General features: G+C 46.4%; 2 protein-coding genes across 2 annotated transcripts in view; one reads left to right on the top strand and one right to left on the bottom strand.

Moving 5' to 3' along the window:
• GRHPR (glyoxylate and hydroxypyruvate reductase) overlaps window positions 1-8,535 on the top strand; it is a 9,134-nt gene extending 599 nt beyond the window's left edge. The window contains exons 2-9 of the mRNA XM_026038083.1: window positions 122-252; window positions 625-697; window positions 1,128-1,244; window positions 1,873-1,961; window positions 2,620-2,724; window positions 3,557-3,692; window positions 4,667-4,797; window positions 7,920-8,535. Of these exons, the coding sequence (XP_025893868.1) occupies window positions 122-252; window positions 625-697; window positions 1,128-1,244; window positions 1,873-1,961; window positions 2,620-2,724; window positions 3,557-3,692; window positions 4,667-4,797; window positions 7,920-8,041 (904 nt within the window). The 3' untranslated portion in view covers window positions 8,042-8,535. The remainder of the gene's footprint in view (window positions 1-121; window positions 253-624; window positions 698-1,127; window positions 1,245-1,872; window positions 1,962-2,619; window positions 2,725-3,556; window positions 3,693-4,666; window positions 4,798-7,919) is intronic.
• A 5,085-nt stretch (window positions 8,536-13,620) lies between these two features.
• On the bottom strand, window positions 13,621-16,840 carry ZBTB5 (zinc finger and BTB domain containing 5). The gene has a single exon (XM_026038076.1). The coding sequence runs from the start codon at window positions 16,770-16,772 to the stop codon at window positions 14,751-14,753; it is 2,022 nt and encodes a 673-aa protein (XP_025893861.1). The 5' UTR covers window positions 16,773-16,840; the 3' UTR covers window positions 13,621-14,750.
• Window positions 16,841-18,111: the final 1,271 nt, after the last annotated feature.

Below are 18,111 nucleotides of genomic sequence, written 5' to 3'. Positions count from 1 at the left end.
GGCGGGGACATGGCCGGGACACGGGGGGACACGGCGGGTACGTGGGGGACATGGCAGGGACGTGGCGGGTCCTTGCCGGACTGTCCGAGCCGCGCGGCCGTGACCGCCCGTGTGGCCGCAGCTGCGCCGTGCGCCTGTGGGACTCGGAGGAGCCGGTGCCGCGCGCGGAGCTGCTGGCGGCCGTGGCCGGCAAGCAGGGCCTGCTCTGCCTGCTCTCGGACCGCGTGGACAGGGAGCTCCTGGAGGCGGCAGGTGCGTGTGGCAGCGCGGGCACGGGCCGTCCCCAGCGCGGGGAGCGTCCTTGGAGTGGCCAAGCCCCTGGGAGATGGTTGGAGCCGGCAGCGGTGCTGTGGGTTCCCAGCCCTGCACGGGGATAAGCAGGCGGCCAGCTGCTCGCGCTGCACTGCGATGGACGAAGCGCAGCCACCTGCTCAAAACAAACACGCAAAAAACATCTTTCAGCAGCAGCTGTTGCGGGGAACCCCAAACGACCCGCGTTTGAGCAGCGGAGCGGCCTCTGCAGAGGACTTGTACCCGCTGTCTCAGCTGGTGGTTGCCCCTTGTCTTTGAGACGTTGCCTCCAACCATTATCTTTGTGAGCCCTCTTGTCTTGGTGTTTTGCAGGGCCCAGCCTGAAAGTCATCAGCACCATGTCTGTGGGGTTTGACCACCTTGACTTGCATGAAATCAAAAAGCGGTAACTTTTGCTCCTTGATGGCCACTTCTTGAATGTGTTGCATCTCCTTATGGTGGCTTTGGTCTCGTATCACTGTCCTTGCCTCGCTGTGAGTTATAGAGAAAAAGCAGAGGGAGTACCAAGCTGGGATGAAGGAGGCAGAGGAAGGCTGTGAAGGCTTTGAAAACCGTGAGCTTGTCCTGCAGTTAAGACTGCAGGTTGCTTTAGCACAGGGCCCCAAGGATAGATGTGCATGGTAAGAACTTTGCAGCTTGGTCAGACAAAACCCCAGTGGAAGGGCCGTCAAATGAAAGAAATGTCCTCCCGTGTGTGACAGCATAAATACCTAGGAGAGGTTTAACATCAGCATCTTTCCTGAAAATATGAGGTAGTACCTGCAGCACTATCTGTGCTAATCTCCAGGGGCCTGAGTGCTCTGCTTGCCTTGCAGGGGGATCCGAGTAGGGTACACGCCTGATGTCCTGACTGATGCCACTGCCGAGCTCTCCGTGGCTTTACTCCTAGCGACGTGCCGCCGCTTGCCAGAGTCTGCAGAGGAGGTAAAGAAGTGAGTATTTGCAGCTGAGTGCTGGCAAAGGGGATAGCTTCTGAGCTGGGGAGGTCACCCCACGGTTGAATATTGCAAGTGAATTCATGCCGCACTTGACACATGAAGTGGGGCTGAAGCTGGTGTCCCACCAAAACGGTAGCAGAATGTCCTGCAGGCTGACGTGGAGTCCCCTGCCTTTCTGCGAGAGCATGTATATTATTCAATAGATGTTAAAAGGGCAGAAGTGTCCCCTAAATGCCCTTGAGTGTGGCAGCTGCAGGATGTGAAAGTGAGCGGCTGGGATACTCCAAAGCCCCGCATGAAGGAAACGAGGAAGGTCTGACCCTAGTTTGTTGAATGGCAGCCATTCCTAGGACTGTGGTTAGTAGTACCTAAATGGAATCAGTCCCAAGGCTGCTACTGCTGCTTACCCAAAATTGAAGCAGAACTCTGCTGGGGAGTCTGGGAACAGCCATCTCCAAGAGCCTGGTCCTTTCCCCATTTCCCCTTCATCAGTGTCAGATGGGCTGAGAACTCTCCAGTGCTTGTAACCTGTGGTGGGGCGTGTCCAAATGCTGGGCTTTCAGGTGGGCTCTGCCTTTTTTCTCTCTCCTAATGTGTATTCCCATCTCATTCTCTCTGCTAGTGGTGGCTGGACAACGTGGAAGCCCTTGTGGATGTGTGGCTACGGTCTGTCTGGCAGTACCGTGGGCATCATAGGCTTGGGAAGGATAGGTAAATTCATGTTGTGCATCAAATCTGTCTGTCTCCAGTTATGGCAGAGTATTCCTGGAACCTGGAGCCAGATTGTTTTCCCCTCTTGTCCTTCTTTAAAATCCATTAGAACCAGAAGGAAGGCTAGGTGAAACACCTTAGGAAAGTAATCTTGACTCATCAGGCTTGGATTTCAAAATTTTAAAGTCACACATCTGCATCTGACTGTGAGCTGGATGTTTTTCTCTGAATTCTCAGTTAAAGCAAACATCCCAAGCAAAGTCCAAAATAGCACGCTGTTTTCTGTTCGATTGTGGACTTTGTCAACAGATTGCTTGTTTTACAGTTTGCTCTCTAGGTTACTTCAGACCTCATATCCCTTTGCTGAAGCTTTATCATGACTGAGAATTCCTGCACATTGTCTTGAGGAGACACAGAGAATATAGGCCCATTATTTCTACTCCTGACACATGGCGAAGCCTGAATTGAACCTCACAGGAGCAATCCAAGTCTGAGGGGCTGCAGTGATCCTTGAGCAAGTGGTGTGTTCTACCATTTGCTTTACTTTAAGGGAACAAATCTGACCTTGCAAACAATGCCCCCTCTGTTTCTCTGCTTTATGCTTCTCTGCAGAGGTTTGCACTTGTCTGAAAGGTCTCATCTCATCTCTTGTTTCTAGGACAGGCAGTTGCCCGCCGTCTAAAGCCATTTGGAGTCAAGAAGTTTTTGTACACTGGCAGCCGTCCGAAAACAGAGATTGCTGCGGAGTTTCAAGCTGAGTTTGGTAAGAAGTATAAATGAAGCAGGGAAGATAGTTAATCTTCAGCTTCAGTGGCAGCTTCAGCAAACAGCAGGAATTACATGATTCTGGGAAGGTGTCACCAAGGAGCGAAGGTGGAAAGCTTCTGAAGGCTGGAGGCTTTCAATAGTTTCATCAGTACAACTGGGCTAAACTGTTTTGAAGGCATCAGAAATAACTGAGGGTGACCTTGTTGTTGTATGGTGGAACTGGTTGACAAGAGGAGAAATTCCGGTTGCAAGCAGGTGAACATGATGCATTTAAGTTTTAACTAGCAGACCTTGACTATATGGTGATTTCTATGTTACTCATACAACTCTATGGTTATTTGGACTATTGTCTTTCCTGTGTCTGTCTATAATTCTTCGTTAATTTCATTCTCAAAATCAATGTAATAGAGTGGAAGAATGAAGTTGAAGGGGAAGATGTCAGCTGCCTTCAGGAGGAAAGGGAGTAATAAGTAGAGGGAAGTCATGAGCTGTTACTATGGTATTTCTAAATGTGAAATATATACTAAATGCTCCTTTTGGCTAGGTGACTGAAGCTTTTTGGGATTTTTTTGAGGGTTGATTTTCCTTTAAAAGTGAAATGAAACACTTTTAAAAATTACAAGAATATCTGTAGGAACCTGGCTCCATCTCTCTGTGTGGTTTTTATTGGGGTCTGCGGTTCCCCTTTTCTCCCTATCCCTGGAGAAAGGTCAGCCCAAGTCTTTCCAAAGCAGCATTCACTATTACAAAGCCATGTGAAAACAGTGCTCTTGAGATACTGCTATCAAGTGTCTGAGCAGAGGTGTGATCTTTGTTTCTCTACTCAGTCCCAATCACAAGGCTGGCTGAAGAGGCAGACTTCGTTGTCGTGACATGTGCCTTGACTCCTGAAACCCAGGGAATATGCAACAAGGATTTCTTCAGCAGAATGAGGAAAAATGCTGTGTTTATCAACACAAGCAGGTAACACAGTCTGCAAGGGTTGTGCAGCCCTAGCACCCTGACACGAGCTATGGTTGCAGTGGGGCATAAGCTGTGCTACATGTTTGCCCCGGGTGTCCAGGGAGAATAGGAAATGGGCACTGCTGCAGCCACAGGGACGGCTTGTGGCCTCCTCTGTCCAATCACCACGTCTCTTGGGACCAAGCCAAAGCTGTTCAGGTAGCCACGTGCTCGCTGTCTTTCCCAGAGCCATGTGCCTAGTCCCAGTGGGATGGAAGGAGGGATGACTAGAGGCTAAGCACATCTTCAAGAAAGCCCTGAGATTGCTGTACAGGTGGCTGGCATACAGCTTGCTCTGGAAGGAGGCTGCTGGGGCAGGGCTGTGTGGACAGAGCAGTAGCCTCTTATCTCCCTTTTGCTGAGTCTGGCATCAGTGCAGAATCTGTGCTGCCTGGCACTGGTACTGTAAGCCCCGTCACCCTGGGCAGTGTCACGCTGATAGCCCGTGCGTGCCCAGGTTGTGCTCAGTAGCTTTTCTAGCCATTATGGTGCATTTGATCTTCTCACCCTTGAATCACAGAATCGTAGATTCAAAGTAAAGTAAGAGAAATTCACCTGTGCCTGGATAAACTGGGCTTGTATAGGGGGTTATCACAACTTTGGAAGCTCCTTGCTCCTCAAGTAGAGGAAGGATGCCTTCTTTATCCAGTGCTCCCCAATAGACAAAACATTAGGGCTTGTACATATCGAAGGTTCAGATGCATCCAGACTGCACATGTATTTTGCTCAGTCAGCCAACAAGCTGTCTGCTCTTGAGGAACCAGCACGGCAAAGCATCACGGTGTCGTGGACAGGAAGAACAGGACATGCTTGTGGCCTGTGTGCAGATGTTGCTGAAGAGCCCCCTCTGCCTGGGCTGCTGTGCTCGTGTTGATGTGGGAGTGCATCCGTAGGGTGGCAGTGCTGTGAGCCTCTGTCTGCTTTGTTTTCCCCAGGGGGGCTGTTGTAAACCAGGAGGACCTGTACGATGCATTAGTGAATGGCCAGATTGCAGCTGCTGGCCTGGATGTCACGACTCCGGAGCCATTGCCCACTGATCACCCTCTGCTCTCCCTCAAGAACTGTGGTAAGTTGCTGTATTGAAGGCTAGGACGTCCTCTGTACCTCCTCTTGAAAACTTGTGTTCGCAATGTTCCTGTGCTTAGGGCAAGTGACCTCTTAGTGGTTTTGAGAGGGAATTTTGGTCCACATGAACCTGTGAGGGCTGAGAAAGAGCTGACATGTTTGGTTTTTTTTTTTTTTTTTTTGGATATTATTGTGCTCTTGTACAAGGGAAACTATTAAAAGGCCTTATTAATATCAAATAAGTTTGTGAGGTATTTTAACACTTCCAAATACAGTTAGAGTTGGCTCCTTTTTTTTGATATCTTCCTAATGGATTGATCAACGCTTCTCTGAGAAAATGGGTTAAAGTCATAAAGGAATCCAATACCATCAGGTGTGTAAATTCAAAGTCCAGAATCCCAGCTTATGCCCTGCAGAGCTCTGGAATTGCTATAAGTTCCAGGACTTATATTCTGCTAGCAAAATTTCCCATATGAGCAGGATCTCAGCCTTGGGAGCGGTCCAGGCCTTGCAGGATTGATCAGCTAGGCTGTCCACTCTGAGTCCAGGTTGCAGATGCCCTGAGTGTCTTTAGAAGTACAGTCCACTAAAGTGCTTGCCTTGAAGATGATTAAGTACCTGGAGCATCTCTCATATGAGGAAAGACTCAGCAAGCTGGGCCTGCTGAGTCTGGACAAGATGTTGGGCGGATTGAGAGTGGATCTTACCAGCATGTACAAATACCTCAGGGGGGAAATGTAGGGAGGAGGGGGCCAAACTCTTCTTGGTGGTGGCCAGTGACAGGACAAAGGGCAATGGGTATAAGTTGAAACTCAGGCAGTACCATCTCCATGTGAGGAAGAATTTCATTGTGAGGATGCCAGAGCCCTGGAACAGGCTGCCCAGGGAGGCTGTGCAGTCTCCTTCTCTGGGGATCTCCCAAACCCTCCTGGATGCGACTGGGTGCCCCGTGCTCTGGGTGTCCCTGTTGGAGCAGGAGGGTTGGACTAGATGATCTCCAGAGGTCCCTTCCAACCTCAGTCATTCTAGGATTCTGTGACTTGCAGTGCAGGTGTCAGTGAATTAGAGAGCCTTGAGCTGAAGATTTAAGTATTTGGGCTGTGGGGTGGGCAGATGTTTCTTTGCAGTTGGTCCAGTAGCCTCCCCAGGAGAGCACTGAGGGCTAATGGGCAGCCTTGGATGGTGATGTCCAAGGCAATATGCGCTTGGACTGAGTAGGAACAGCCAGCTGAGATAGTGTCATTTGTCGGTGTGCAACAGGCATCAGTTGTGTGGGAATGTGCCAGTGCTACAATGACTGCTGTGTCTGCTCTGGAGGAGGTTAGGGCAGATCAGGAGGGGTGGCTGGGAGGGGAGCCCCTCTGCTCTAGCTTTCTCAGACTGTTGAAATGGAGGTGGGAGCAGAGGCAGTAGGTGATTGCTGATGATTCTCTAGTGCTCTCCCAAGAATTAGATCCCATGCTGAAAAAGGTGATGTTCTAGAGCAGTGACACCGAGGATGCCAGTTGTCCCCAGCATTTTCCTGGTATCTGTGCATATTCATGTTATTGCCACCAGTGGGTTGTGCTGGTGCGTGCTCTCCATAATCTTGCAGCTCCCCAGGGCAATGGCAATCCCTGCAGACACAACCACGGGCCTGGGATGCATAAGCCTGTTCAAGGTGTAGTCATTGGCTTCTGCTGTGTGCCCTTCAGAGAGGAGCTCAGCCCTTCACATGCAAGCTGGGGTCAACAGCACCTCCTCTGCTCCTCGGAAAAGGAAACACACATCAAATTAGTGCAAAGACGGACTTAGGCATAACAAGGTTGGGATGCTTACTTCTATCCCTAGAGGCAGAAAACAGATAGAAATGCAATGCAGAGCAAACACTCACTTCTACGTAAAGAGTAGCTGTCTGTGATTGTTCACAGCTTCACTGCCTTTTAAAATGCCCGCGTGCTTTCCCATATCCGAATGCCTCGACTCCCTGTTGGTAATGTGGTGTGCTCCAGAGCTGAGGCCTGTGGCTGGGCCCAGAGCAGGTTCCTGTTGCACACCTGAGCTAGTCAAGCTGCCTCTTAATGTCTCGGGTGCATCTTCATTGGCACGGGCAGAGTACCAGCCCATGTGGCAAGAGGAAGTCCCCTGTCAAGGAAACATGTTTCAGAAGAAGGAAATATCCGTTCCATGAGGAAACTGCAGGGAATTCAGACTAAAAATTTGGGACTGTCCATCGCTGGATATCCATTACTGAAATTCAGGTTATATACGTTGTAATACTTTGATAATCTTTCTGTTAAATACTTGTTTTTAGCATGTTGTATCTAGATTCTGTAGTTTGACGGAATGGTAAAAGCTGAGGCTGTCCAGAAATAATCTGGACAGGGTCTCAGAAAATGCAGAGCTTTGGAAAAAAAAAAACAAGGAGAAAAAAAAAAAGCATACATTCAGGGTGTTTATTTTCACAGAAGTGAGACTTTGATTCTGAAATTTTTTGTAGATTTCAGGGAAAACTGTCAGAAAAGTTTCATCAGCTGGAAGAACACTGGATAGATAGAGAAGTAGAGTGTGAACATTGCTTTTGCAGCATGCAGAGAGCCCAAGCATGATCCTTCTTTGTGGAAGAAATGAACTGTGCAGCCAAGTCCTCACAGGAGACGTTTTACCCTCCAAGCCAGCAGGTTGCAGGCTGTTTGGGGATCTGCACTTAGAGGCTGTTCAGCTTTTGTAGAACAAAATCAGACCGGAGTGCAGGCAAATCCCCAGGTTGTGTGGGAAACAGATCACACCATGGAAATTTTGGTGCTATGTTTGACTGTAGAAGGGATAGCCTTTTTACATGCAAGATCACTAGCTCTTTTCATGCAATAAGGTAAGTAAAATGCCTGAATGCAGGAAGTAAGACCCACACCTAACTGACTGCCTTCAGGCTGGAGGACTTCAAAAATAGCATAGTTAAGCATTTATTCAGTGTAGGCAGCTAATATGTTTTGCTTCACATTTTGCTGTTTCATATCAGTTTGTGGCTGCTGCAGGTTCTTATTTGCTGATGCCTTTAGGAAGATCCGTGGGAGGTTTGGGATGAGGGAGGAGTGTCCGCGACCACAAGAGGCAGGTTGAGGTAACCTTTGCTGTTCTCTGCAGTGATTCTGCCGCACATTGGGAGTGCCACCTACACCACGAGGAACACCATGTCCGTGCTGGCAGCTAACAACCTCCTGGCGGGTCTGAGAGGGGAACCCATGCCAAGTGAGCTGCTTCTTTGAAGCATGGCTGCCTCCGCAAGGTCACAGAGCAGGTTTTGACATTATCCATGACACTGGAGAAGCTTCACACATCCCTCTGTCCCTGTTTCCTGCTGCAACTAACACGTATTAAAGATAACTGGAGTGAAAAAAAAAGGAGAGTGCTTATTAAAGAGAAATATTAAGTAAACATTAATTCATTTAATTTGGGAACTGGTTGGCTTTGGGTGCATTTTGGATCAGAGGCTGTTGGAGTAGGAAAAAATAGGAGTCCTCTTGTTGGAGGTTTTGCTGGTTCTGTGGTCGTGTCGCAGCTGTGGTCGGAAGCAGGTGGATCTTTGACCCGCCTCAGAAAACTCGTAAAATGTAAGGACTCTAGCTATTTTGCTAGCCAGCATATGTTGGATCACGAGAAGCGAGTTGCTGATGCAGCTTCCACTTTATAAGTCTTGATCTTCAGGTCTCAGCACAAAGTTCAGGTATCTGACCTGAATTCCCACCAGTCCCTTTTTTCCATTTTTTTTCTCATTTTTTTTTCAGCTTACAGTGCCGTGTTCTAGCACAAACGAAGAACTGAGAAGGTCCCAGCTCTCTTGCACATCCTAGGAAATTGGGTGGTTTAGTCTTGTTGTCAGTATTGGTTGCAAAAGTACAGCCAGATACAAGCTAAAATAAGCCTTTTGGGTCCTACTGTGTTTTGAAGCTAGGGATTCTAGGGAATGGGAATACAATAAATCTTGCCTTAAATGATGGCATGAAAAAAAATGAATTGTTTTTAATAAAGGAAGAAATAAGGAAGAGCTATCTAACAATAAAATGTTTATACATTTTATAGGTGAACCATGAAAAAAACGCATGTTCTGTTGTATTTTATGTAGTTTTGCACAAAGGAACTTTTGTCCCATACTGATTTCTTTCTTCCAGAGTTTGGGGCTATTACTTTTTGAGGCTTAGGTCGTGTGGATGAGAAGCAGCCTACATAGCATTGGGCTGATCCAGTCTCTCTTTTGCCTTTTTTTCAGAATAAACCAAAAGTCCAAACTCCAGACCAAGTTTTGGGATGCTGTACCTTTGTGCAGCTTCCATTGCACAGAATTAGCCTTCTTCCTGGAGGTGCACTCACGCAGGGCTTGTGGGCTCAGCATGCCAGTTTTATAGTAGTTTCCCACACAATATGCAGCTGCAAGCTTGTGACTGGGCTGCTTCTATTACTGCTTCACACTGACACGTTTTTTCCATGCACCTATGCATCTGGCATTCACAAAATAGCAAAGGAGAAGAAAGCAGCTAACATTTTTAGAATAAAAGAGAATGTAGTTAGTCCACTTGTGGTAAGACACATAAGAATCCTGCATTCTGAAGTCAACAGTGAGATATGTTAAACTACCACTGCCAAGTTAAAAAACAACAGACCTCCAGGCTTTCTTCAGTCTTCCCAAAGATTTTTTTGTGCCTACACCTCCTGCAATAACACCGTTACAGCTGTTTCAGGTCACACCTGTAAATTTTGAATTTGTATTTCCAATTTGCAAACACATACGCAAAAGGAGATAATAAAACACCCATTAAAACATTTCAGTTAAAATTCTTTTCCTAGTTACTGTCCTGCTAGACAGCAGAGCAGCCCAGACAATTTCAGTTTGTTACCATCGGTGCACTGGGTAAGAGCAGTGTGGTGCCACTAGCCCAGCTCCAGCGGTGGAAATCCTCCTCAGGCATAGGTCAATCTTGCTCCTTTCATAAATATATGATATTATATATTGTCCCCAGGGCTATATTATATAATATATATAATATGTATTATATAAAACATATATTATATAAAAATATATAATATATATTATATAAAATATATATTGCTATTTGTATATATTTATATATAATATATATATTATATATAATATTATATAGTATTATATATTGTCCTCACTCTGTCCCCCAGACTATATACAGTCCCCAGTGCATTATATTCTCCTAGCTCCTACACTCACCAGACTAGAGGTGACGAGGATGTCCCTGCTTGCCCCCTGGGGTATTTACTTATGTGGAGGGCGTGAGCCTCCTGCCCGACACCAGGACATCCGTTCCACAGGCGCATACCAAGCACCGCAGGTAGCGCCCAATAAGCTGTAGTGTTATCTCCAACTCCAATTCCATACAAAACCCTACAGGGTGATGCCTAATAATCCAAAGCATTTATTGAGGGTAAGATGAGAGGGCAGGAAAAGTCGCTGGCAGCATGGTAAGCATCATGTGGAGAGGGAACTTAAAAATATGGGGGGGAAAGTCCTGTTTTTTTATTTTCCTCAGGTTCATCTAGAATGTTCTTTATTTCCTAGACCTAGGCAAGTATTCTTCTGAATTATGAATTTTGAATTTCTGCAGTGGTTAAATGAACCACACTCTGATAACAATAAAACATAAAACCTATCGGAAGGGTGTTCCTAGTTACTTACTGTTAGTGGCTAGTCAAATAAAGATACTTTATATACTTTTAAATATACTTTTAAATATACTCAGAGACATGTTTATCAATAGATTTTAATTCACATACCTTTGCAAATATTTGGGAAGTTTCTGAGACCTCTGCTGACCAAGAACAGGCCAGTAGATGCAGTAATGTAAAATAGAAAGAAGTGGATGGAAATTTTCAGATTGGTGCAAGAAAAGTGAGAATTACCTTGCTGCTGAAAACTTTATTAAATGAATAAAAATCCCTTATGTTAGTTTGCTGGGCTGCACAGCACATTTTTGAGAGCTTGGGTTTGACACAAATGATTTTGATGATGGTGAAATTACTGTAACAGATGTTGACAAGTAAGAGCTTGTAAATAGGACTGGGTGGCTGAAGCGCATTTAAGGAATCATGTTATGAAACTTAAGAATGGTCATGAAATTTAAGAATTTTGCAGGTCTTGATCATCTTGCTCTGCCACATGGGAGACTTTATGCCGTTACTAAGGTTCTGCTTTGTACAAATACTTTTAATAATGGAAATGGTAGAGAAACGTTGACCTTCTCTCTCCCTCTGTACTTAAAGAAGCCCGAAGCTTTTATTGCAAGTCAGAGCGCAACTAGTCAGAGCTGCAGCTCTTGGCGCGCGCACAGAACGAGGCCGCGGGTGCTCTGGGTGCGGGGTCAGCTCGCTCATTTCTGCACAACTTTTCAGCAACTTTGCCACCTCCTTTCCAAGATGCTGGTTTTTTTTTTTTTTTTTTTTTTTTCCCCCATCAAGAGCAGCAGGATTTTGGAACTGATGAGCTACAAACGCAAACCCAAGTCGTTAGCTATGCATGCATCCCGTAACTGGGGACTGATGAACAGCTTCTGACAAGTTACTGCAGGAATTTTCCCTTTTACAGTAAGCTCCACTGCGACTACATCCTCAGATTTTATCCTTCACGTATTTTTTGAGAAAAATTAAGAGCAACATCACAATTAAAGAATGACTGGCCCTGTTAACGTAGCTCATTAAGCAAGTGGCCACAAGAGACCTCAGCAGAAACAGGCAGGGCTCGTGGGACTGCACCAAAAGCACCACGGAGAAGCGCAGAAACGCGGCCCAACTCACTGCCGTGGCTCGCGAAACGCTGCTGGGGTCCGGGGCCCTTGTGGGTTACAGAGCACCCACCGCCGGGCGCGGGGGCACCGCGCGTGCCCCGGCGGCCGCCGCCGCAGCACTGCCAGCCAGGGAGCCCTGCACGAGCAGCGCCGCACGCGCCGCCCGCCCGGGGAGACGCCGCGGGAGAGCCGCAGCGCCGCCTGCTCCCTGCCACCCCGCGCACAAGAGCAAGGAAATCCAACCAGACCATCAGCACAAAACGTAGCGTTTATTTTCAGATGTGTTTCACACTAGCACCTTCACACGAGATCTCACTGTAGCATCCAGAAACTTAAGTTTCATATGAAGAAGTCATAAGGTTTTTGAAATTACCAGGTGTGGGGATGAAAAGCTTCCCGTTTTACAGTACAGGATGGCTGGGGTGGAGACGCCATTCAAAGATATTGCTTCATACTGGAAGACTAGGAGAGCAAAATGCCACACACAGAACACCTGGCTTTTCAGGATGACCATTCAGAGCCAGATACCAATCAAAAAGAAAAATTACAATTTTTTACTTCTGAAGATCACCTCCAAGTTTAATTTTTTACTTAAAGAAAAAGACAGCAGTCCTCTCTTCCAAGTTGCCATTTCCCAATGCCATTAAAATTTTATTATAAAAAGAGATCCAAAAGTAGTTAAATATACATTTAATTCATATGCTCATGTTAATTATTTTAGTCTCCTTATTCACATATCTGCTTTATTCCTATGTAGGATGGGATTTCAGATGCACTATAGAAAACAGGTACAAAATGGAAAAAAAAAATCTTAAAAAGAAAACACTACAAAGGCAAGATGTCAAAAAATAAAACACACGATCTTACTAATAAGGCATCACAGTAAATATTAGCATATGAAATACTGTACTTTATTGAGGGTTCATTAAGATCACTGAGTATAGCCCAGTGCTGTTAAATACCCAGATATCAAAGTGATTTCAAACAAAATCTGTCATTTTCTCATCTCTTTTATAGCTGTGGTTCATTGATGTAATGCTCATCATTCTCAAGAACCAAAGCACGTGGCCATTAGACAGAGTCTGTGACTTCACGTCAACATTAATCAGGCCATTGGCTATAATCCCACGACCCATGGCGTGCTGCACGAGGCACTGACAGACACTAGGCATTCTTTGAAATGGAGAGATGCTGGAGCAGGGGGCTGGACTAGATCATCTCTAGAGGTCCCTTCCAACCTTAACCATTCTGTGTAACTAGAGATAAGACGTTTTTCTTTATTAACCACTTACGGTTTCGTATAAAGGAAATGCAGAAGGAGCTCCATGCATCCTTTGGTTCAACGATGAATGTTTTCTGTGCTTCAATAATTTTGATAGGTTGCCCTGCTAAATTACTTACTGGACCATGGATTATGATTTTATTTTCAGTTTATGCAAATGTAAACCCAGGGTGTTTAACACGGCTAACTATCAAATAGCGCTCAGGTCCCCAAACCTGCTGAACGTCGCCGCACAGGATATATCTGCTGCACAAAGAGGAGAGAGTTTCTAGACAGGCATCTGCTGTGTGACACACACATAGGAAATACTGAACATCAGTCTTTCATGAGCAGAACAGACATGCTGAAATCCTGACCATCTATTATATAGTAATTAGGCAATACTAATCAGCAGAAGTGCTCCCAAATATTATTTAGAAACCTAATAATGCCAAAAGTTAGAAGTTCATGTGCACCTTTAACAAGAACAGGAAAGGAGGAAGGAGGAAAGGAAGGGAAAAGAAAAGAAAGACTGCAAACAGTATTAGGTACAATGGTATCACAGAACAAGAAACTAAAAAGAAGATTTAAGCAGACTTGAAGAGAAAGATCAAAAAATGTTTTACAAGGTGTACAGTGCTATTTTTCAAAAAATAAATTTATGCTTCTTTAAGTTATGTGGAAAAAATACTACTATGACACTACTTCAGACTGAAGGCCTGGCTTTGATAACTACATTATACAGTGGCATAAATAAATATGACAAGTGAGGACCATTCCTTACTGTACTGATCTGAGAAAACATCCGTACTTGGAAAGGAATCATGGAAGGAAATTAAAGCCTGAATAGACGAGTATCAGTAAGGGGTGGTTTGCTGACACAACAGACGTGGATCGGGTTGACCATCTGCATCTGGAAACAGCAAGAGACTACCTTAAACAGTAGAAAAAGCCATCACATTATATCTCTCATTCAGACTAACAAAGCAAGCAAGGACAAGCTCTTCTCAGACTGTGTACATGAGTTTTTAAAACATGAAATACAAGTTGGTTAAAATACTGCTAAAATAGCACAAACAAGAAACAGTACTTCACTTATCACTTAATACAAGATTTTACAGAAGAAAAAAAAAGGGGGGGAGGCAAAACAGCCAAATCTTGCTGTGTTCAAAGTATACATACATCTAGCAGACCAAAAGTTATTGTCTTGGATTAAATTTAAGCACCTTCATTACATAGTGTCCTTTACTACAAAACAGCCAAACATACATTCAGAATTCTACACCTATTTTTATAATTAACACATTTTAAAGTATTTTATGGCGGTCAGGTGCACCCAAAGTTCTTTTTCTTTTAAAGATATGCAATTTGCAATTTTTCATATACAATTAACTTATTTTACAAGTCATTATTTAAACGCTTTCACTCTTACAAAATACCTTAAAAAAGAGGAAATTTGCACTTAAAATTTCTCGTTCTTTTTGAAATGTACTACTTAAACATAATTAGGAGACAACTACATCCTCACTCAACCCCTACCCCTCTGCCCTGCAAAGGAACTATGCAGTCTCAGGGATCATATCCCTGTGAACCCAAGGCCTACGTGTACATAATACTCTAATAATGCTACTGCTACTATTACTAATGCTTAACAGGGAAACAGTGCCACTTTCTGAGCATCTCAAAGCACTTCACTAACCGCTGTCTACGCCTCACAACATCCCTTGTGAGGTAGGTATGGTATTATCCCCAATGTGTAAAACCTCTCGTGTGCACGCGCGGCACAACCACGGTGAAACGTTCGCCGAGCTGCCAGGGCCGCCTCCGAACCCGCAGCCTTGAGCAGAACAGTGTTAACGCCCCCAAAATACTTCAGCGACCGAGGAGTTTGCACCGGCGCGGGAAGGATTAAAGCAAAGTGCTGGGCAGGTTGCTGCTCTGCCACCGGAGGCAGGTTGTTTTGGAGTGTTTGTACAGGTGGCTGGACTGGCTGAACCGCTTGCCGCACTTGAGGCAGGCGTAGGGCTTCTCTCCCGTGTGCACGCGGATGTGCTTCTTGCAGTCTGTCAGCGTCAGAAACGTCTTGCAGCAGATCTTGCAGGCGTACTTGCGAGCGCCCTCGACCACCAGAACGTTGTGCTCCGATAAGGCCTTCTTGCATTTCGAAAGGACATCGGCAGACGCCCTGGTCAGCTGCGGCGGGCCCGCTTGAGAAGGATGCCCGTTTTCAAAGGAAGTGGCCCCGTTCATTAAGAGCTGGGAATTGGACGCGTTATCCTGCAGCTGGGAGCTCCGCACAGAGGTCACGACAGGCATTTTGGGGGCTATGCGGCGGTAGCTGGGAAAGCCACCGGCTCCCCCTCTTACGGAGCCCATCATGGCCCGGGATATGGAATGCAGGCCCAGACCTGACCGCGGGAAATCCATGCCAAACTGCTCTGCAGCCCGGTATGCAGAGGTCTGCACGCAGGGAAGGCCCATTACCTCCTGCATCGGCCTCACAAAGTGCGAGTCCACGGACTCACCGAACGGATTCTCTACGTGAGAGACCGTGGCGGAGGAATGGCCACCTGCAGGCCCGGACTCCGGGCTCATCAGGTAGGAGCCATCGCCGTCCATCCTGCAGTCGCTCGTTGTGTTTGGAATGTTGTCATCGTTACTCTGTGCGGCGCCAAAGCTGCCACCTCTGCTCTTATTTAGAAAATTGGAGATACTGAAGGTGGACTTGTGTTCCAGGTTATTTGATACTTCCATAATATGGATGTCTCCCACCCTATCAGTACTGGATTGAGGATCAGAAAAGCTGCGGTCGCTGCTTTCTGGACTCAGTTCTATCTTCTCTGCACTCACAACTCCTTCCACTTCCACAGACTCACTGCCTTCCGCTTGGGAAGTGACATCGCTCACCTCGTCTTGAGGCTCCGGGGAACTCAGGGGCTCAGATTTAACCACCACCCTCATATGCTCCTTCTCATTCAGACTGACCTCGGAATTCTCACACGGGAAGTTGTTCTTCTCAGAAGCAGCGTCTTGGTCAAAGCTGGTTTCCACCTGCGTCGCCTGCGATGCCATGGACATCTGTGAAATGTTTCCTCCGCTGTTGTCAGACTGGCTGGGCATTTGAGCATCTTCCTGAGTGCTGAAAGACTGGTCAAACATCACAGTGTTGTCCTCCTGATTATCAGCAACAGCATCAGTCTTAGCACTGTCCACCATCTTCAGGGAATCCGGCGAAAAGAAGTCTTCCCGGGAATGAGCCGTGGACTGCCCGCTCTCGGGAGCCGCGTCGGAGGCGGCCTCGTCCATGGCAGCGCGGATCCGCTGCCGGGCCCGATCCTCGGGAGGCTGCTTGCGCTTGTGCAGGCGCCGCATGGGGAAGGCGGAGCGCTGCTCCACGCTGCCTCTCACGGAGGAGCTCAGGGCGCCCGGCTGCTCCTCGCTGCCCTGCGCGGAGTTGAGCGCCGAGCTCACGATGCTCAGCCCCAGCTGCTGCAGCATGAAGGACCTCTGCATGCGCGCGCTCTGCTCCTGCGCCCTCTCGCTGGGGGGGGACATGGGCAGCGTCCTGGTGGTGAGGTAGTGCTTACACGCTTTAACAACCGAGTTCAAGTGCAAGTGGGAAGCAGCCAGCAAGACATCCATAACATTGCTCTCCCCGAGCATCAACGTGGAGGTGTACATCATGTCAATCAGGGCTGCAAAAGCCTCTGCTGTCACCACCTCACTGTCCAGCTGGATCATGTTCATGGTTTGGTCTCCCTCCGCAACAGTGAAGAGCGCTCGGAAATGTGTGCTGCATGCTGCCAGAACAGAGCGGTGGGCCTTGAAATGCCTGTTTCCCACCACGATGACACAGTCACAAAGCTGGCCGTGAAGCCGCTGGTAGTTTAGCTGCTGAAAGATTTGCTCAAAGTGTCCTGGAAAATCCATGATCCTACAAAACAGAACAGCATGAATTTTAGCATTAACAATGTCTGAAGCACCACTGAGAGCACAGCGAGGCCAAGTTTGAAAGTGAGAGAACGGATAAAAGGCGGAATAAAAAAAAATCTCCTCTTAACATACCTCTCCTGTAACGCTAATAAATCAAGGTATGATGCTACAAAGAGCACAAGGGGGATTCTGTCATAGGGGTAAGTTGGTACAGCAGTTAACACCGTGCACAGACAGTTCTTCTGTGAACTGAGTAACGCAAGTCCTGGGGCCCACGGTAATCCTTGTCCAAACCGAAACACAGCTAGATCTTTAGTTAATCTTTGGTTAAACCGCTACTATTTGTGCAGAATCCATCGTAACTGCGACCTTTGATAAACTGTTCAGATGAGTAGATAACCTCTTGCTGAAATAACTCGACTTTAATTCTAGTCTCATGTCACTTTCAGCAACTGACTTTGTGCCTATTTTTCTATGCTCCAATGTAGAACCTGCTCTCAAATATCTGCCTTAAAAAAAAAAATCAAGGAGCATTTACTGGAAAAGAAACAAGGAACTTTTGCATTGGAAGAGTAGAATTGGAAAGTAGAGCTTTAGCTACTAAAAGTGTGATACAATTTTCAGCCCCACTGTAAGCTAGAAAATGCTGAACGTCCTTTATTTCTCCCACAAAATAAATAAATGGTGAAACAAATAGAAACGATGGCAAATTAATGTAATAATATTGGAAAGACGAAAGGTGTTAAGTCACCAAGATTCGGTCAGACTCGCAGATGGAAGGCGAGGAAAGCCCTGCCAGCTGCTGCCCCCGGCCACGACGCAGCCCGTGGGTCGGCATCTCCTGCCTCCTGTCCTTCCAGATGCACATCACGCTTTGAGGATCTCAGCTGGACAAAAATGTGACCATGCAGTCTGGACAGGGGCAAGGTTCCCAAACAAAGTAAAGAGGCGAGCAAAGGAAGCCTGAAACTTCTGCTGGCAAGAACTGGAGGCACGTGAACGGCACTTAGCTCCAGCTGTAATTAGTTCTCTGTATTTTGAAAACAGTAAGAAATTGCACTCTATGCCCTCCAGCACCAGTGAGGATACAGATCTGCCAGGGCATTTGAAAAAAATCTCTTAATTTGGCAGAACTAAGGCTATGGCAGTGACCTGAAATAAACGCTGCAATGAGATTTAATTTGGTATTCTATCCCAGCCCCCTTATTTCTGTAATGAAAACATGTACTGAAACTCAGAAGTATGAAATGTGAGTTCTTAAAGAAATGCAAATACAAAAAATATTAGGTTTATTTCACAGTAAAAACAAGGCATGTCCAGACAGCAAGAAATTATA

The sequence above is a fragment of the Nothoprocta perdicaria genome, unplaced genomic scaffold (assembly GCF_003342845.1).
Source record: "Nothoprocta perdicaria isolate Ctin4 unplaced genomic scaffold, notPer1 scaffold_200, whole genome shotgun sequence".
In the NCBI taxonomy this organism is placed as follows: Eukaryota; Metazoa; Chordata; class Aves; order Tinamiformes; family Tinamidae; genus Nothoprocta; species Nothoprocta perdicaria.
Note: the sequence above shows the minus strand (reverse complement) of the source record. Positions and strands in the feature narration are given on the sequence as shown.

Bases quoted from the DNA above. Each gene is read 5' to 3' on its own strand.
- ZBTB5 (XM_026038076.1), bottom strand. From the start codon at position 16,772: ATGGATTTTCCAGGACACTTTGAGCAAATCTTTCAGCAGCTAAACTAC.